Source organism: Onychostoma macrolepis, chromosome 06 (assembly GCF_012432095.1).
Source record: "Onychostoma macrolepis isolate SWU-2019 chromosome 06, ASM1243209v1, whole genome shotgun sequence".
NCBI classification, from domain to species: domain Eukaryota; kingdom Metazoa; phylum Chordata; class Actinopteri; order Cypriniformes; family Cyprinidae; genus Onychostoma; species Onychostoma macrolepis.
In genome coordinates this window covers 5,689,949-5,711,442 of record NC_081160.1, presented here as the reverse complement: position 1 = coordinate 5,711,442, position 21,494 = coordinate 5,689,949, and the positions used below count along the sequence as shown (strand labels likewise).

The following is a 21,494-nucleotide window of genomic DNA, read 5'->3' as shown; positions in this document are numbered from 1 at the left end:
ATTGGTGACGATTTAAAGCACAGATTACACTCAATAAGCCTGTTATGATATTTTAACTGGTGATTGAGGGGGTTGACGGCTGTTGTTATGGTAACAGATTAAGGTCAGAGATGTACTAAACCACAGTTGCCATGGAATTACTGCTGTCCAGATCAGGCGGATGCTGAGGGAAGGAAAATTCATAAATACCTACTAAAACTTTTTCATTTAGACTTTACATCCTTTGGGATATTTCCCTTTGATGAAGGAAGCACGAAAGTGCACCGAATGTTTCAAGTTTACATTTAGTTATTAAAATCCTGTGTTATTTGGGTTCTAATGGTTGGCGGTTTTACTTTAAAACTTCACATGCACTAGTGAGTGAGGATTGATCAGTAGTAGTGAACACCCTGCACTGCAGCTTCGGCGTGATGTGTGAGCGGTACCGGAGGATGCTGCAGTCCTGATGGAACATTTAAAAGGCAACATTCTGCGTTTATTTTCAATCTAATAACAGATTATCAGTTTGTTGACGAGGAACGAGCTACATGAATGTGAAATCTTGCATCGCATCGCATCGCTGTGAACTGCAAATTTGTCCCTTGTTCAATGATGCAGCTAGATTTCCTCTGCTCAGCTGCATATGGAGAAGGGTAAACCACCAGTGCTGGATTTATGTGGATCTTATGTGTTTCTTCCCATCTCTCTGATCGCGTAATATTAATATGGAGGGTGAGATTCCAGTCTTATTAGAGCAGTTCATGAGCAGCCCTCTTGTCACTTGGGTAAGTTGCTATTTTTCCTGTTTGTTACATGCAGATTCTGCAGAACATAGCAAACATTGTATCAGATTGTATCAGTGTGTCAGAGTATCTGAGCTAGCATAACAATTATCTCATTGGAAGATCAAGCTGTATGTTTGTCATGACAACTGACAAACTCTGATGTGTGTTATATAAATTACACTATATATGTTGTTGGGCAAAACAAAGATTTATCTGAAAAGCTTATAATAGTCTGTTCAGTGGAAGGTTCCATTCTGACAGCTTACTCCATTTACCGTAACAGCTTTCCCCATGATTGGGGCATGTTGTCACAAGAAAGTATAAACTATATAATGGTGAGCATATTTATGTAGCCAAGACTTTAAAGTATGTCTCTACCACTGATCTCCTTATTAGAGGTCATAAACCTGCCACAAAAAAATATTCACTCAAATGAAGTGTGGCGAACAGCCCAGACTTCACTGATAATTATATTTGTGCAGTTTCCTTAAATCACCCTACAGTGTAACTAATGAGTGTTTAAAAGCATGAGTATTCCGTGTAGTTTCTCAGTATGATGTCTCAGTCTCAGAAATGCTACACAACTGCTTGTTTAATTAGAAAAATGTTGTTTACACTGCAAAAATGGCTTTTCTCTTGTTTCTAGTCAAAATATCTTAAAATTCTTAAATCAAGATACGTTTACCAGATAAGCAAAATGACTTGAGATATTTAGTCTTGTTTCCAGAGGAAACAAACTAAATTAAGTGCATTTTGCTTAAAACAAGTAAAACAAGTAAAAATATCTGCCAGTGGGGTAAGTAAAATGCTCTTGTTTTAAGAATATTTTACTTACCCCACTGGCAGATGATTTTACTTGTTTTAAGCAAAATGCACTTAATTTAGTCTTTTAATCGTAATATTAAGACTAAATATCTTATGTCATTTTGCTTATCTAGTAAAAGTATCTTGATTTAAGAATTCTTAAATATTTTGACTAGAAACAAGACAAAAATACTAAGTAAGATAAGCCATTTTTTGCAGTGTAAAGAGCATGTCACACTGCTGTCACTTCATGACATGTCTTTTTAATTCCCCATATATATCTGTTTTCCAAAGGTTAAGACATTTAGTCAACTAGGTGACAAAGAGGGGAACATGCTCTCTGAATACACTGAATTAGTGGATGGCATATTCTTGAACAAGGTCATGAATCAAATGTAAGTATCTATTTGCACACAGTTATATTATCCAAACACTCAAGTCAATAGTAAGCATTCTGTTTAAATGTACAGTATTTGAGATTTTTATTGATCTCATCAAAATTTTGGGACATATGTCACTGAAAAATTGGGGTCAGTAAATTCTTTGAAAGAAAGTATACTAAAAAGGCAGAATACTGTACTAGAAAGACATTTATAATGTTACAAAAGATTTCTATAAATGCTGTTCTTAAATGATTCCTGAATTTTTTTTTTTTTATCAGTTTCCAGTTCCCACAAAAACATTAACATTTTCTCAACATCAAATCAGCAAATTAGAGGTATTTCTGAAGAATCACGTGACAACGAAGACTGGCTGCTGAAAATTCAGCTTTGCCATCACAGAAATAAATTACATTTAAACATTTTTTTTTTAAATTGTAATAATATTTCACAATATTACTGTTTTTACTGCATTTCTCATCAAATAAAAGCAGACTTGGTGAGTATAAGAGATTTACCAACCCCAAACTTTTCACTGGTATGTACATCAAAGTAAACATTTGTTGCACATTCAATTAGCTGTTGAGCCTGAATTATTCATCCAAAGCAATTTAACACTAGCTGAGTGCTTTGCTTAAGGGCACATTGTTGAAAAGGTTCTCTTCAGTGACTTTTCAGTTCATAGGTTGTCTCTACATGTGATCAAATTCGTGTGCCCCATTCCAGACCCCATACTGTGAAGTTACCACCACCCTTCAGTGTCGTTCACATGTAATATCGAGCAGTGTTGTAGACAGCATGTGTTTCAGCTTTTAAATGACTCATTCCATGCAGGAGACCAAAAACACTGTATGCTTTGTCATGGTCATGAAGGAACACTTTGTAGTCAGTCCGTCAGACTGTTCGGCTGGACAGAATTTGGATGGGTGCATATGGGTGGGTTGTTTTTGCCCTAAATTCTATTTCCATCTCAGACAAAAATCCATAGCTGTATTTAAATGTTAAAACCCAACCATGTCTTTAGGTAACATGCATTTCGTTGCGATTTAAAGGATAGTTAATGCCCAGAACATGTTTTTTCAAAATCAAAATAATCTGTAAAGATTCTGAGGTAGTAAACCATGCAGTATCAAGCTGGCCACAGTAATCCCACAGATTCAGGGAGGCTGATGGATTAGAGCTTGATTGTAGACTATTTTTTTGATGGTGGCATGGGCAGCATCCCAGACTGAAGTTTATCAAGAGACAGCAGCGTTTCAGGTCACTGTGTCAGGACTCGGACCTTGAGCTGCTGAACTAGAAGAGTTAAAGTCTCAAGACATGACCTGAACTGAATGTTGCTGCTTTTGCCTCTGTCTGTGTCTGTCTCAGTGCTGGCTAGTTGAGGAATGAAGTCATGTGGAAAAAAAAAGAGAATGAATGAACGGATTGTGTTTTGTTGCTATTATTACTCGTGCCCCTCGGTCCAGGTTAATGTACTAAACAGGTCGTCAGAAACAAGACGTCTCAGTTGCTTCTTGCTGAGCTGATTTTATATTGCAGGAATAAGTTCATGTCTTTTTTTCACAGAAATCCCAAAGGGACTATTCAAGGTTTAAACAAAGTGAACAATGGCGTCGGCCAGAGAGCGCAAAATCTGTCTGTTCTCATTTACCACATCAAATCATACTATCAGGTAAGGCACAGAGAAAATTAATAATTAAATAAATAAATTTAAAGGTTAGGTTTGTAGTTGGTTAAATATTTTGCAATAAACAGCAAACATAATGTCTACTTATAATCAATGACTTACAGCTAATAAAAGAGATAAATACACAGTATTTTTATTTTTTGTACATTGTTTCCCCATTTGTGATACATCTCTGAGATAGTTAGATTGTTTCAAGGGTAAAATGTCAACTTGCATGCAAGTTCAATGTCAAGTTTCCTTTTTTACTATACTGGATTCTGCATATTCCCAACCGGAGGCCCTCTGGGTGGAAGGGCAGGATTTGAAGTCATTCCCTAAAGTTCCTGCTACCCACCCTGCATCCTGCACATCTGTCCGTGTGGAAATAGCCTCGCCACCAGACCTACAAGCTCCCCTCAAAGAGGCTGGCCTAGATATCAGTGCGCCAAGCCAACATCTGTGTAATCAGTAGCTAGGAAACAGCAATGGCCCGGAGCAAAGCTGGAAAATGACCCATTTTACATCCCATGAGACCTGTCTCTCATGGTGCCGGCTAAAGCGGTCAAACTAATGAAAGTACCCTAAAAAAAACAGGCCAGTCAAATAATGGAATTATTTCCCGTTGTTTAATTTTCACTGGGTTTTTAATTGGTGGAAATTATGGCTTTGTAAAACCCATGTGTTGCCTTAAGTTGTCACATTTTCAAAATGCAAATCTAAATCCAAAGCAAAGCTGGGAAAATAAATGCACATATTTTTAAGTTAATGTAAAATAGTGTGACAGAGTTGTTTGTGCTCAGCATCTTGAATCTTTGGAATTGACTTTATCTTCCCTTGAGTTTTGTTACCCTGAGGAAATTCAGATCGTTCAATCACTGAACTAGCTTATTCAGCGAAACTGAAAACGATTTTGCCCAAGAAGAATCGGCATTAGCAAATTCCCATACGGAAAAGTGACAGGCAAAGTAAGCCCACCCGTACCCTTGTCGATTTGTGTTAGCATAACTTACATATTGAAGAGCTCTGGAAATTCTGGGATGTCTGGCTTCCACAAGAAGACATTATTAAATAATGCTGTTTAATAATTGATAATACACATTGTCATGCTGATTTAAGCTGAAATGCTCTGTAATGAATGCTCTCAAACACTGTGGTTGTCTGGTTAAGTGGCTTTTTAAGAAGGACTAATAAATATTTTAGTGAGTGTAGTGTAATCTAACTTCTTGAATTACCTCTGCATTGGTCCTTTAATGTTTTTTTTTTTGTTTTTTTTAGAAATTAATAAGATTGCAGATGACAGTGACCACAACATTCGAGTTCAACTGAAGCACCACTTCAAAGTTTAATAATTGTCTTGATTTAAACCATCCCCCAAGTTTCCTGAACTCTTTGAGACGTCTCTGAACAATTACCCCAGTCCCTGGTCCTGCCTGTAATTTACAGCTTAAAACGGTTGAATGCAAAGAAACTGATGGCAGCTGGGTCTGTTTTTGCTCTTTAATAAAACTCAAAGCCGCTGATATTTGGACAAGATTCTGCATATCTCCTCTCTCTTATCTCCTGTTTCTGATTTTGCATCCTATTTACTGTAGGAGACCCTGCATCAGCTGATTATGACGCCTCCTCCCAATGTTCTGCTGCTGGGCAGGAACCCGCTCTGTGGTATGTCAGCTCTTTTTAAAAAATAATAATAATAAAAACAGATTCTGAGAAAGTGCACAATAGTTCCATTCGCTTGAATATAATGACGCGCACATGAAAAATCCATTAGGAGCTCTTACAGAAATCATAAAGCTGCTGTGTGTAATATTAATTTTACTTTCTCCTTTAATATACTTTCCTATTCTTCGAAATACTTGCCTTCATGTCCCTCTGGGAAGTTTGCGCTTATAGTTTCAAGAGTTGTATTTATAATACAATATCTTGATATCTATGATATGATATGATATCTATGATATTTATTTATGCTACTATTCAAAAGTCTGGAGTCAGTAAGATTGCTTTTTCTTTGCAAAAATGTATACTTATATTTAACAAGGATGCCTTAAATTTATCAAAAGTAACAGTTAAGACATTTATAATGTTATAAAAAAAAAACTTGTGTTTGAAATAAATGCTGTTGTTCTGAATTTTCTGTTCATGGTTTCCAAAAAAAATATTAAGCAGCACTTTTTTCCAAATTGATTATAAGAAATGTTTCTTGAGCAGCAATCAGCACATTAGAATGATTTCTGAAGGATCGTGCGACACTGAAGACTGGAGTAATGATACTGAAAACTCAGCTTTGCATCACATGAATAAATAACTTTTTAAAATATATTCTAATACAAAACAGTTATTTTAAATTGTAATAATATTTCACAATATTACAGTTTTTTTTACTGTATTTTTTTTATCAAATAAATGCAACCTTGGTGACCATAAGAGATTTCTTTTAAAAACATCTTGGAGCAAACCAGACAGCTGTGATTGAGCAGATTCAGAATCATTAGCATTCCATTGTAAAGCACTTGTTTTGACAATTGACACCTTTCTTTCTAGAGGAAGGTCTAGAAGAGATCAGGAAGTTGCTGCTACTGTTGCTTGGCTGTGCTGTGCAGGTAATATGTCACTGTGCAAATTGTATTAAACCGAGCACTTGACTATTCATTTAACTTTAAATTTTTTCATTGTACATTTTCATCAAACTGAAGCAGTGCTACTTCTAGTATGTAGACCTAAAACTGTCTGTTGCTGTTTTACAGTGTGAAAGAAAAGAGGAGTATATCGAGAAGATACAAAGTCTTGATTTTGACACAAAAGCAGCGATCGCAGCTCATATCCAAGAGGTACTGGGATAGACAGTAATTGCTTGGCAAATATGGCTGATTAGTCATTTAGTAATTTTATTTGATCGGACTTCTCAGGGAGAACTGATTAAAATCATGTCTGCCTGAAAGAAGCCACCTACAGGCATAATGAGTGTCTTAATAGATAATAGAAGTTACATGCTGCTGACAATCTGCAAACAAAAGGGTTTCTGATGTATTATCTTGTTAAGTTATTATGTACTTTCTTGCCAGGAGGTGCTTTGAATTAAGCAGTAGGTAGATGACACAAAATGTTGTACATTTTTATAAAGCTATACAAAATGCTAATTGAGACATGTTTTTGCACTCCAGGTGACTCATTGTCAAGAGAACGTGCTTGATCTGCATTGGTTGGAGATGGAGGGTCTGTGTCCAGAGGAATGTGAAAATCTCCGCAGAAGTATGAGCATTAACCTCAAAATGTTAGTGGACCAGCGAGACCGGCAATTTGAGGTATCTTCAAAAGTCATTTAGAAATGACAGAATCCATTCTCTTCCCCACTTTTCTAGGAGATGATCATTCAGTTTCAAAAAGGTTTATTGTGCTTGGCTGCGGTATGAAGGAAAATAAATATTAGCCGGTGTATAAAATGATAAACAGCCAATGCATTCGACTTTAAATGTCTATTGGGTGAAGCCAAAACAGTTTAGTTGGCTAACTAATTGATTCTCTTGTCTGACCCCTCTCACTCTTTCTCTGCTGGTAGGCCATCGTGGAGCTGATGCAGGGGAAAGAGACGACAAAGTCTGTAGTGTTTGGTGATGACTCCTCCCTCACAGAGTCCACCAGCAGCCGGCTCCCTTTATCCCAGCAGCATCTGGCACTAGAGCTGACGGATGCTAAAGCCAAGATCAAACGCCTCAGACAGGAGCTGTGAGCAAATGCACACACACTAATATGACCTACACATGCACAGATATGATGAAAGATCAAACTGTTTATGTGGGTATATGATTGCAATCAGTTTAGCAAGCAGAAGATCGTGGTTCATGACTGTGATTTCCTGTTTAAATAGTCAACACAGGAAAGAAAACTGCACTTATCAAGACATTTCCTGGGGTCTGTAACTGTTAGTGATAGACAATATATTGGCAGCCATATCGGCATTTGTCAACAGTCGTGATATTTTATTTTTCATTTTTAAATGAATATTGAAAGCTTATAATATTGGTTTCCAGTGTCCAAAACAATATATCTCATATTACTTCAACATTCTTTGCGCAACTGATAATCACTTGCACAACGCCAGACTTCTAATAAAATGTAATCTTGTATATTATCTTATTTTTCATTGATTTGCTTATTTGATAATAAATAAAGCTTCACTGAGTAATCTATAATAGCTGGTTTTGTGGTTACGGTAAAAGGAAGCTTGCCCCAGATTAAATAGACCCTGGCACAGTGCAGGGTCCATCCTTATTCTGCTGACCCACTTTGATCCTCTTAGTGTAATGCTACAGACAGTCAACCCCCCTCGTTTCCACCCATCCAGCCTTCTATCCATCAATTTTTTCCATCCCTCCACAAACCCACTGTATAGTACTGCTCACACTGCTGCATTCTTGAACTTCTATTTCGGAGTATATTCTCGAGCAGCAATTGAGTGTTAATTTCTGAACAAAACAACATGGCTTTCTCATTGTATAAGAAGTAGACTTCAGTTTAGTCAAAAGTCAGTTTAATTTGGGGATAAAACATCTTTAGTAATGAAAATTCTAGGCATACTGATCTATGGAATAACTGATTTTGGAAAATCAATGATACAATCATTTTTAGGTGATTATACTAACTTTCTGGTGTAACATTACAATAACATAAAATATTAATTTAAATAAAACATTTAATATTTTTTATAAATTATATATACTGATATGATGAATGCAATTGACTTTTGACATAATCTTACAAAAACAGAGCACTATGCAGAAAACAGATCACAATGATTTTAAAATAACTCTCTTTCTGATTTTTGTGTAGTTAATAAAAGCACATATGCACTGTAAAATGTATAGCGTGAGATATAATTTGTCTCTCACTGTCTGTGTAATGTATGGGCTAAACAACAGCATCTGTTTGACAATGGGAAATGCTCTTTATTAATGAACCAGTATCTATGAGGGCTATAATTTCTAGGGAAAATGCAAATGTATTTTCTGTATTACAGAATTACAGTTTCTGTATTACAGTTTTTTCATGTCAAAGTGTCTTTGGATTTCTTAAAGTAGCGGGTTCTGTACATCAATATTTTTTTATCTTTGTGTATCTATAGGTCAAACATAGGAACGCTGTGACTCTTTTTTGGCTTGTGTGTGCTTGTAGTAGTTGTGCATTTGTGTATACACTTGCATTGGTTATGTTTGCATGTACTTATGCTTATGTGCACACATATTTAGGTGTGCGGTTTTATACTTACTTGTTCTTCTCTGATTAAGTGATTGCATGTTAATCTGTGTGAGTATTGAATCTTTAAATCTTCCAAACATCTGTTTCCTGTCGCAACAGAGAGGAGAAAAGCGAACAGCTCTTAGACTGCAGGCAGGACCTAGACAGTGTGGAGGCGGAGCTTAAAAGACTTCAGCAAGAGGTACTAAAAAGAAAATATTTTAATATGTCCGATCTAAAGCTCCAACAATGAACTTTCATTTTTGTCACAATTTATATTTTGCTACATGCTCATGGTTTTATGTTATAGACATGACAACTTCAGAACTTCAGTTGTGCTATATTTATTTATAAATGGCTATGGTTGTTATTTTAAAGTTTTTTGTTTTCTTCCTTGCTCTTTCTATCCCATCTAATTTTGTCCGTGGTCAGAACATGCAGCTGTTAACAGATGCACGAGCAGCCAGGATGTACCGTGATGAGCTGGATGCAATGAAAGAAAGAGCCATCAGAGCAGACAAACTGGAGAGTGAAGTGGCTCGTTACCGAGATAAACTTCACAACATGAACTTTTATAAAGTCAAACTGGAGGTGTGTATAGAACAATGTTTATGTGTGCACAGTACCATTCAGAAGTTTTGGGGTTGGTAAGATTTTTTAAATGTTTTTGAAAGAAGTCACTTCGGTTCACCAAGGCTGCAGTTATCTGATCAAAAATTGTGAAAACAGAAATACTGTGTAATATTAAAATTTAAAATAAAATAATGTAATTCATTCTTGTGATAGCAAAGCTGAATTTTCAGCCATTACTCCAGTTATCAGTATCACATGATCCTTCAGTAATCATTATAATATGCTGATTTGGTGCTTAAAAAAATTATTATTTGAAAAATATGAATTCTTTGATGAATGTAAAGTTCTAAAAAAGAGCATTTATTTAAAGTTTTGCTGATAAAATCTTACTGTCCCCAAGCTTCTAGAGTATGTGCATGAGTGAGAAATCTCACCTTAACTTTCTTTTTGCCGTTGACAGGAGCTGAAGGAGGATAATCAGGTGTTGATGGAAAGTAAGGCCATGCTGGAGGAAGAGTTACAGAGTGTCAAAGCACGATCTGACAAACTGCACCATCTGGAGAAACACAGCCTCCTACTAGAATCAAAACTTCATGATATGGAGGAGGTGAAGAAGAAGAAGATATGATATCCGTGAAAAAGATCTGCCACAATATTACTATATACCTTTTCTGTTATTGCTATTCCAAATTATTTTTTATTTGCTTGACTCAGTTGTCTAATGTGTTTTAGGAAATAACTGTGGACAGAAGACAAATAGAGGAGCTGCTGGAAAGGAACGTCATCCTGGAGCTCTCTCAGAAAAGGAGTATGGAAGAATCACAACGTTTGGGCTGGGAGCTAGAACTTGCCAAGAACCCCCAACAGAATTCAGGTATATATGAAAACATTAACACTGCCAATTTGACAAGGTATCTTAAAAATGTGATGCTTGTGGACCACAGTGCAATTAAAGACCCTGTGTTACTCCAAACCTTACTTTGAAACCAAGATCTTGCTATTACATATAGCAGCTTGAAAGAAAAAAAAAAAAAAATTGTAATAAACCTAAAATGTGTCTATGGTTGTAGAGCTGAAGTCTTTGGGCCAAGAGGTAACTGAAAAGACATGTAGCAGGTTGCTGAAACTGGAGAAAGAGAACCAGAGGTTGTTGAAGACCCTGGAAGAACTTCAAGGAACCAGTCGTCCACTGGATGTTGAGGAAAATGGGCGGACGGTTGTAGTGGACTGTAAGACTCACAAATCTACTCCAGCATTTGCCAACATGCATTATGGCCAAATTATCACACAGACTCAGAAGACCAGCAATCATTCCCTTGACACAGAACATTTGCATACATCCTTGGAAAATACTAATGGCAATCTTCATTGTCTTGAAGTAGAGCTCCATGAATTGGAGGCTGAAAACCAGAGTTCTCAATTCAATTTCAACCAAAACCAAGGACAAGTATATATGGAAAACCAAGGTCTAGTGCATGAGAACGGACATTTGGAGCAAGATAGGAGTTGTCTGGAGAAGGAGAATCGGAGATTGCGGCAGCAAGTGAAGATCCAGGAGGCCTCATTGGATAGTAGCAACCTGAAGTTGGTGGTTCTTGAGAAGGAGAACCGTACCCTGGTTAAAAAGACTAACTATCTTAGTGAATCCTGTGCTAAGAACAAAGAGCTTGAGAAGGAAAACCAGGAGCTGATTCAACAGGCTGGAGTGGACAAGAGGATGTTGATGACATTAAGAGAGGTTACCACTACAGCGAATGCTTTGTAGATTATTACACTTTCTCAATATTCTCTTATTTTTCTCAAATTTACTGTTTTCCGCTCCAGGAGCTGCTGGACCAGAGGTTGAAATTGCAACAGAAAGAATCTGATCTTGAGAAATTGACTTATGAACTAGAGCGGATGAGGTTAAACCAGGAGACGCGAATGGGAGATCACGAGGCTGTAGACCAGAGGTATGCAGACATTTACTTATATATTCATTGAAGCCCAAGGTGATACTTTTAAATGTCAGATTCCTTAGAAATGTCGAATAACCACCTTTGTTTTTGTCTCCGTCACTCTCTCTCCCACTCTCAGTCAGTGTAAGCAGTTGGAGTCAGAGCTGGAGTCTTCTCTAATGAAATCCCTAAAGATTAAAAAAGAGAGAATGGCTGCCCTTGAGGCCCGTCTGCAAGAATCGGCCAAGATAAACCAGCAACTACGACTGGATCTTAAAACTGTGAGTTGAAGCCAAGTCCAAATCAAGGTAGTTTATTTGGTAGCCATTCTGATTGGGGAAAGACCAAAACAGTTTACCAAACATATGTTTCAAATATTTTAAAACCAGTAAAATCTGACCAAAATTGTCTTTTAATTCAGGCTAAAAACTGTCTTTTTTTTTTGTTTTTAGCTTATTCCAGATAATGCACATGAGAGCCAAGCCAAGGCTTTTTTCATTTTTATCCAAAGTGACTTTGGATTCATCGTATATGTGATTTTTTTGCAGGTTAAACAGAACTATGAGGCATTGCTTCAGAGGGACGAGGAGGAAAAGGCAGGACAATGTTCTCCACCAGAGAGGACATGGCACAGAGCGAGTCAGGAGGCCACGTGGGCATTGCTTAAGCTCAAAGATCGACTCATTGAGGTGGAGAGAAATGTGAGTCTCATGAAGGAGCCAGTGTCCACAATCTGTTTAAATACTTAAGGGGGGATTTTAGCATGAAATAATGTTTTATACCTGCTAAGCATCTTCATAATTTTAGCGCATTCAAAATATACATTTTTTGTCAGTACATGTACGTTTGGGAATCAAACCCACAGCATTGGTGCTGTAAGCATTATACTGTACTAGTTAAGCTACAGAAATTTGACAGATCTGCCTTTGGTTTTTGTTGTGCAGAATGCAACTTTGCAGGCTGAGAAACAATCATTGCAAACACAACTGCAGACATTGCAGATGCAGTCAGATGGGTTGCAGGCACAAATAATCGCGTTACAACAGCAGACAGCTTCATTGCAGGAGAGCAACACAGCACTGCAGACACACAATGCACAACTGCAGGTAAGTCACATTAAACCAAATGCTATTGCCTTAATTGCATTGCACATATAGGTATTATAAAATATGACAAAAGTTACATATACACTACCATTCAAAAGTTTGGGTGTGGTTAGAGAAAGTCACTTAGGTTCACTAATGCTGCATTTATTTGATCAAAAATACAGCAGAAGACTAGTATTATTAAATAACTCTTTCCTATTTTAATATATTTTAAAATGTAAGTTATTCTTGTGCATTTTCAGCGGCTGTTATTCCAATTTTTAGTGTCATATGATCCCTCAAAGACAACTAAAATTATTATTATTATCTTATTATTTGTGGATATCATGCTAAATTTTGTTTTTAGGATTCTTTGATAAATAGAAAATTAAAAAGAACAGCATTCATTTGAAAAATAAATCTTTTATACCATTTTAAATGTCGTTACTTTCACTTTTGATCAATTTAATGCTGCGTTAAATAAAAGTATTAATTTCTTTCTTTCTAATAAATCCTCATTTTCTATTAGGTTGAGAAGTCCACTGTAACTTCCCAGAATTCCTCTCTGATGGCCCATAATGCTCAGCTACAGCGGGAACGGCAGAGTTTGGAGGCTGAGAGGGAGGGCACGATACGGGAGAGAGAAGATCTGCGCACCGTTAACGAACTTCTTCTCCGGGACCACGAGAGACTTAGCGTCCTGCATGAGAGACAGGCAGCAGAGTTGGAGGTGCTCTCTCACAGGTACTCCACGATGGAGAACAGTCACCGAACCCTGGAGATAGAGCACAGATCACTGGAGGACAGGTTAGTACACACAACATAAGATGTCTTTACAATGACAGGTTAAGATGCTAATTTGAAGTTTTGTGTGAAGATATAATGCTATATTCGGCTTTAGACAAGTGCCATTAAACTATGATGCTGTTTATGTCTGCCTGATTCCAGGTATAACACGCTACTTCAGCAGCGCGCTCAGCTGGAGGGGTTAGAGAAAGCTCTCAGAGAAGAACAGCAGAAGATGCATAATGAGATATGCACAAACAGGAACACAACAGCAGAGTGCCAAAGGCTCAGAGACGAGAAAGACTGGTCAGTGTTGTGTTGTACGTGTGTGTGTTCATATACTGTACTGTATGTGTGTAACTGTGTTTTCATACTTTGTTTGTTCCCTTGGTGTACACCAAGTTCAGAAAATAACTGTCACATTGAACGTAATGGAACTCAATTATGTCTTTATGTTGTGTTATGGTTATTTTGACCAAGAGAGGATTTCCTTTTTGCCAAAACTGCTAGTCAGTGTTACTGCATTGGACAAAAACTTACCGACGTTGCTTACACAGATTAAAAAAAGGCTAATTTTTGGAATAATTTTTGGGATTGTTTCATTTGTGGTGTTCCTGGTCAAAAATGACAGGTCTACAAAAATTGCTTATAAATGTCTCATTATGCTATATTATCACCAAATATTGAATTCAATATTTTTTTAATCAACTTGTTTTCTTTCAATTAGCACAGGTTTTGTATTTCTTTTGGGAGCTGATTGATTGTGTCATTGATCTGTGCTTATGCACATTAGTATTTGAGTGAACATTGACATAATTATCCACAAATAATGATTTTATTTTATTTTTTCACTCAAAAACACATGCATAAGCTCAGGTAATTGAGACCTATGATCAATCAGTTACAAAAAGAAATACAAAACCTGTACTGATTGAAAGAAAACAAGATGACAAAAAGATTGAATCCAAGATTTGGTGATAATGTAGCATAATGAGAGATTTTTCTGCACAGTGTGTACAAATGGTAAACATTATATTTTAGAGCTAGTGTTGATCTACAGTAATACAATTACCTACATATATAAATATTATATATGAACAGAGAATTGATTAACCGCACAAAACATTGTGCTTTATCCTCCTCCCAGGCTGAATCAATCCTACCAGAAGCTGTTGGCAGAGAATGAGGAACTTCAGGTTGAGCACAAGAGCATAAAGAGCCAGTTGAACTCCTGCAAACTGGTGCAGACACAGCTGGAGTCAGAGCTGTCCAAACTCAAGGAGCAGAACCAGCAACTGGAAATCACCAGCATTAAACTGACCAACCAGTGTGAGGTGTGTAGCAGTTCACTCAATCAGAGCAGAATGTTCTTGGAAGATTTTACTTCCATCTTTTATACACCTGCAGATCATGTCATCTTCCATGCTGGTTTATGCTGGTTAGTGCTGGTAGCAACTGGACAAAGTCTTGCCATCTGAACTTTGTTGCATTTCAAACAAAACTACTGATGAAATACTGTAAGTTCATGATGAATCACCTTCTTTTGTGCTTCTGTTCAGTTGCTGACCCAGCTGAAGGCGAACTTGGAGGAAGAGAACCGACACTTGCTGGACCAGATCCAGAGCCTGATGCTGCAGAACCGAACCCTGCTAGATCAGACCATGGAGAGCAAGGACTTGTTCCATGTGGAGCAGAGACAATATATGTGAGAGACATTTGTTTTGTCTATGCAGCATAGAAATCAGTTAAAGAAAGCTCATTAATATTCTGAAAAATATTAAAGCAGTGGATTTATTGCCAAAGTTATTTATGAATAGTTAGGATAACACAACAAATCAATTATTAAAGGGGAGACAAAACAATTCCTATATCTTTAGTTGTTGACATCAATGTCTGTGCATCCAGACTATAGAATCTTAGCAAAAATGTATCTGCTGCTTGGTTGAAGCCAATCAAATTACGTAGATGCTAACATGGGCAGGTTCTTCGACATTCCCTTATCCTCGAAAACCTTAAACAAAACTGCAAGGTCAAAAAACATAACCCAGACGACAATAAATATGGGTTGACTTGCAGAAAAACATGGGGTGTGCTGACCACTATTTGTTTTGTGCAGTGAATTAACAAGAGCATGACATTTTTGTATATTTTTCTATAATAAGTAACATAACTGAATGCATAATTCAGTGTCTCTTAGCTAGTGAACTGGGGCTTCAAGGTGACTTAAAATGAGACAAAACAAGCATTAAAATAAGCTAAAACAACTTTAAATCAAGATAGTTCCCCCTTTTAAAAAAAACAACCTTGTTACATGAAATAAAATAAACTTTAAATGAAATTAAATATTATAAAAGTAAACTTATTTCCAGCTAGTTGCCAAACCAGAATAACTAAAATTAAAACTTCAATAAAGATGTATAAAAACTATATAGATATACAAACTATATAGATACAAAATGACTTAAATTAAACTTAAATTTAAATTAAAATGAAATAACTAAAATTAAAACTGAAAAAATAAAAATGTAAAAAACTAAATATATATGAAAACAATTTTACAATATTTTATTGGGTAGAAAATGCGGGTAAAAATATCTGTAAAAAGTAAATCACAATCAACTGGAAAATTCATGTTGTGGACAATTGATGTCAAAAGGAATCAAAAAGATTGAAAACTTTTGATGGCACATTATGGCATGTAAGCACTAGACTAACTGTAATGTTTTTTTGACAGAGACAAACTGAATGAACTCAGAAGGCAGAAGGAAAAGCTGGAAGAGAAAATCATGGATCAGTACAAGTTCTATGACCCATCACCACCACGCAGGTATCGTCTCATGATGTGATGTTACCAGAGGCTTTTTGCATTAAAAAAAATCAAGATTAAATTTTCATTTATCGCGTTTTCTGTCTACAAACATCTAATCAATGCAGACGGGGCAACTGGATAACGCTGAAGATGAGGAAGTTGATGAAGACGAGGAGTCGTGATCAGGAGCATGTTCGTTCATCAACTCCCCAGCTCCGCTCCGAGTCATGCGAGGGTCTGGATGACCTGCGCTGGAATGACAACGGCTCCTCTATGGGTTCCCAGGGCTCTGAGGAATCTGCTTCCAACTCCCTTAATGGTGACACCGTGTCCCCTAAGAGGAGCAGCAGTGAGTATAACTTCAGTTACATGAAACTGTCACAGTCCAGCCATTCCAGCCAGGAACATCCAGAAACAAGCCACTCAGTCAGTAGCAAACCCTTCATCCCAACATCCCAAGGTCAGGAGAAGGAGAACGGGACAATTTGTGTCAGACGACTGATGTGGGGTAGCCAAGCAAAGGATAGATACCATAGTAAATCACCCCACAAATCACCTCTGCTGATTAGAAAACTCTTCAAATTCTGCCCTAAGCAAACCTGCCACAGAAAACTTAAAGAAGAGTTCAGTTCTTCAAAATAAACAGTTATTTGACCTATGTTTCCTGATTTACGTGAAGTCTGTGAGTCTATCATCTTTTTTTGGTCCTCCATTGTATTTCGGTAATACTTTATTTTAAGGTGTCCTTCTTGTTACACATGTTACATGTACTTACTATTATAATAACAATAATTTATGCATAATTACATGCAAGTAACCCTAAGCCAAACCCTAATCCTAACCTTATAGTAAGTACATGTAGTTAATTAATATTACTTAGTACTTAAATGTATAATTACACTCTAACAAGGACACCTTAAAAAAGTGTAACAAATATTTCTTATGTTTTTAAAGGAGTCATATCATGAGGAATCAAATGTTGCTTAAGATAAAAGAGCTCTATGAAAACATCCTGTACTTTAATTTTCAGAAATCAGAAATTCAGTCAAACATTGCAAGTGGGGTTTAAAGTAAAAAAATAAATAAATCATATTTAATATATTTTTTTTTTTAATGAAATGGCCTCTTTAAAAGAAGAAATGCATGTGTCATAAAATCATAGAACTTAGCAAAATGTCTTAAAATTAAAAGTAGGTAGCAAAAAAGATGTATGTGTCTGTGGTTGTTTTGTGATTTTTCATGTTCTCTCCTTCAAAAGAATTTCCTTCTTTCACTATGACTACGTTCACAAACGTTCTTATTGTCATGTTTTTCCTCCCTCGTTTCCTGTCTTCATGTTTTCCATTGTGGTGATCAAGTCAGCACCCTGAAAATGTTTCATGTTAAGCGTAACAAACCAAAGGATAAAGACAAAGTCAAGTCTCTCTTCCGCCGATCTCTGTGTAAGACCTCACATCCTGCCCTTCCTGTAACAGCTGTGCCTTCACTTTCATTGCTTTTTATTTGAATACATGATAATATTAATAATCATCAGCCTTAAATATGAGCAAAACTGTTTTTATCATTTTAGAAGTAAATCAATGCCTTTTATTCTTCAGTGAAGAGAAAGTGATAATGCAAGATAAATGCTTGAACTCCCTCAAGACAAATGCAGCGTCGCCTTTGGGCCCAACAGACCTCATCTCATGTCATCTTCATCTCTTGTCATGTTCCATCTCAGCCATGAATGACCTGCTGCAGTCAGAGGGATGTTTGGATGAGGACTCTGGGAAGCAGGAAGATCAGCCAGAAGAGCAAATAATGCAGTACACCATTGCCGTTTCAAAAAAACACTCCGCATCATCATCATCATTTCATCACTACTCTTCCATAGACAACCATACAATAATCTGTAATCAAGGTACTAAGTCAAAATGCACGTTAGCACATGATGCAGTTTATCTGTCCTATTACTACCAAAAAGCAGCACGGTAAAAACCACACACAAAAAAAAAACATCCAAAGCACCATAGAACATGCCAAAAACATTCTTAACACCTTAGTAGCTGCAAACAAACATTTTGACAACCCAGAACAATATAGCAACTATAAAGCTATATACTGTACGATAAAAACCACTCAGGACACTTTTGCAACTGCATAGCAACACCTTGGCAACCCAGAACACAATAACAACAGGCTAAGAAACACTAAAGTTTGGTCCCAAATGACACACTATACCCTATGCACTTATATACTATGTACTTAGGCAGTCAACCTTGTAGGGCATAGAATAGTGCACAATTATGCGATCTGAGATGCACCTTTAGAAATGCTCTGGCAATAAAGTACCCTAGCAACATCCTGAAAGCCACTCACCTTAACAACCACAAAGAAACATTCTGCCAACCAATAACTTTGTATTGTGGCCACAACTTTTGCATGGGCAAGCACCATTTCACCGCTTTGGTGCTTTGCTGCTTTGCAAAATAAAAGTCTTATTAGTAATTATCCACCTTTGATATGTCTGTTTTAAAGAGTAACTGGAATACAATGTATATCTAGAGTATCTAACTGCCTGTTTACATATTTTTCAATTCAGGTAAAGATTTTCAAGGAGACACAATTCCACCAAGGCTTGCAAATGGCACTGAAGGCCAAGATCATGGTAAGAATTTGTTGGTTGATTACGCTTTCAGAGTGATGCATGATCCTGTTGAACTTAAAGGAGAATTTCACTTCTAAAATGAAAATTTGCTGATAATTTACTCACCCCCACATCCAAGATATTCATGTTTTTCTTTCTTCAGTCGCAAAGAAATTAAGTTTTTTGACGAAAACATTACAGGAATTTACTCAATATAGTGGACTTTAACTGGGACCAATGGGTTGAAGGTCTAAATTGCAGTTTCAGTGCAGCTTCAAAGGGCTCTGCGCGATCCCAGGCGAGGAATAAGGGTCTTATTTAGCAAAATGATAGGTCATCTCCTTAAAAATTTAAATTGATATATTTTTAGCCACCAATGCTCATCTTGTACTAGCTCTGCGATGTGCATGTGCATCTTCACGCATTGCGTAATCACACTGGAAAGGTCACGTGTGGTTAGTTCTTTGTCTGTGTACTTTGGTTCAAAAAGGTAGGTAGTGCATGACAAGCATTTGTGGTTAAAAAGTATATAAAGTATTTTTCTTAGAAAATGACCGATCGTTTCGCTAGATAAGACCCTTATTCCTTGGCTGGGAGCGTATAGAGCAGGGCTCTTCAACTCAGCTCCTGGAGGGCCGGTGTCCTGCAGAGTTTAGTTCCAACCCTAATCAAACACACCTGGTCAAGCCAATCAAAGTATTCAGGACTATTTAAAAATGATGAACAGGTGTGTTGGATAAGGGTTGGAAGTAAACTATGCAGATCACTGGCCCTCCAGGACCGGAGTTGACTAGCCCTGGAGTAGAGCCCTTTGAAGCTGCACTGAAACTGCAGTTTGGACCTTCAACCCATTGGCCGCCATTGAAGCCCACTATATGGAGAAAAATCCTGTAATGTTTTCCTCAAAAACCTTAATTTCTTTTTGACCGAAGAAAGTAAGACATTAACATCTTGGATGACATGGGGGTGAGTAAATTATCAGGAAATTTTCATTCTGGAAGTGAGCTTCTCCTTTAAACTTCCTCTAATTGACAATTTCACCAGGCCTGAATGGCAAATCGAGTCGTGCCCCAAGCGCGAGCAGTTGCGAATTCAGCATAAGCCTGGAGAATGAGGCCTGGTCCAGTGATAGCAGCCCCCTTCCGGATCCACTCTCGTCCAGCCGGCAACGATTCAGTGACTCCCCTTCCCCAGCTCGACCCAACCATGAGGATCTCAGGCAGGGCTACAGCTCCTCAGGGAGTGGGGTACGCAGAACCAGCAGTGGGAGATCTGCTGGAGAACGTTCAGCCCAAAAGATGGACAAAGCAAGCATTGGACTTTATAAAACTCAGAGTGTGCAAAGTACAGGGTCTGAATCTAAACCTGCTCTTGAGACGCAGGGGAAGTCCTCCTCCGTATCGGGGTGTTTGAACTGCTTTGCCACACCGATGCGAAGCCCTAAAACAGGCCAGGTTCTGTCCACTCTGCCCCGTGCCAGCTGTGTCATCTCAACGTCAGAGGGCAACAGTCGACGTGCCAGTGTCCACAGCACTATGTCAGTGAAGTCAGCAGGACCGGGTAAGAACGGTGCTGAACCTCAGCCTGACCCCAGTGATGAGGTATTAAAAGAAAGCCCCGTCTTGAAAGAGGAAGACCACAAACCAGAACAGCTTTTTGATTCACCATTCACCATCAATTCGGTCTTCACAAACACAATTTTCAGTGAGTGAAGTTGAAATGATACTAGTTAGAAAAGGTTCTATGTAAAGCGCTTTACTGAAATCATACCAGATTCATATAAATACAAACATCTTATTCTTAACATGTTAAAGGCAACTATGCACTATGATTATGCCATCTCTGAGGTGAATTCAGGCATAATCAGTCAGGAAGCCAAGAAACAATCCTCAACTACGGTCCTTAATTAAATGTATATTTTTTCCCCTATCACTCCATTTTTCGTCTCCTTATTTTTTTGTTTGCATTTTAACTATGTGGTAACCGATCCCATGTTTTTTTCTTTTTTTCCCCCTCAAATTACATGCATGAATGTTAAATCTAAAAAATGAAAATTAAATACAAGTGTCCCTCTGAGCATGTAGCATCAAAACTGCCGTGGTTCATTTGTTCTGACTACTGTATATTACAGTCATTTTCCTTTTTGCAGTATAGAAGAGCAGTATTTTTAGCTGAAATGCACCTTGTGTTTGGTAAAAACCATTAAATATCTCAGAGTACCTGTGTATCTTGCTTAAGTTTCATCTTGTTTTCCTTCTAACGTAATACAACCTGCTAGTTTGTTTGTTGTGCTGGTTTTGTGCTCATGTTTCCTATTTGTAAGCATATAAATAAAAAGACTACGATTTTGATTAATAATAAAGCCTCACTATAGACAATGTGGTTTTTAATGACTTAAATTTGGTGGCTCAGTAAGTAAAAATTTTCATCCAATGAAATGTCATGACGTTTTCTGAAATATAGAAGACATTTGAACACTAAAAGGTAATCGTTTAAAGGTATTAATTTAAAATATGAATTGTATCTGAAATACAAATAGAAATCCACCTCAGCATTCAACAATGTATTCCTCCACTGAGCGCAAACGACTGTGATTGGTTCATCCTGACAAGGGCTGAGAAAAGTAACAGGTACCACGCGCTTTGGTATTAATAGCCTTAAATTAGAGGCATTCATATTTACAGACATTTTCAAACAATTTGAAAAATAATGTTTCACAAAATAACAAAAGTACAGGAAAAACAAGCAAAAAGTACATAAAGTATGCTTGCACAAACAAGAACTTTGTGAAGCTTCTAGTACACAGAAGAAAGAAAAATACAACTAGAC

The 21,494-nt window shown here is 37.2% G+C and overlaps 1 protein-coding gene across 5 annotated transcripts; it reads left to right on the top strand.

Moving 5' to 3' along the window:
- The first annotated feature begins 140 nt into the window (after window positions 1–140).
- On the top strand, window positions 141–21,026 carry ccdc88aa (coiled-coil domain containing 88Aa). Of its 5 annotated transcripts, XM_058777791.1 has the most exons (27): window positions 141–764; window positions 1,863–1,963; window positions 3,518–3,623; window positions 5,210–5,279; window positions 6,159–6,217; window positions 6,362–6,445; window positions 6,779–6,919; window positions 7,174–7,340; window positions 8,970–9,051; window positions 9,282–9,440; window positions 9,883–10,029; window positions 10,155–10,296; window positions 10,493–11,160; window positions 11,247–11,374; window positions 11,499–11,640; window positions 11,908–12,060; window positions 12,304–12,465; window positions 12,974–13,251; window positions 13,393–13,536; window positions 14,378–14,564; window positions 14,790–14,935; window positions 15,965–16,057; window positions 16,165–16,388; window positions 17,398–17,481; window positions 17,760–17,939; window positions 18,621–18,686; window positions 19,710–21,026. In XM_058777791.1, the coding sequence occupies exons 1-27, from the start codon at window positions 705–707 to the stop codon at window positions 20,375–20,377; spliced, it is 4,641 nt and encodes a 1,546-aa protein (XP_058633774.1). In that variant the 5' UTR covers window positions 141–704; the 3' UTR covers window positions 20,378–21,026. The 5 variants fall into 5 exon arrangements, with proteins under 5 accessions (XP_058633774.1, XP_058633775.1, XP_058633776.1 ...); XM_058777792.1 differs by lacking the exon at window positions 17,398–17,481; XM_058777793.1 differs by lacking the exon at window positions 17,760–17,939.
- Window positions 21,027–21,494: the final 468 nt, after the last annotated feature.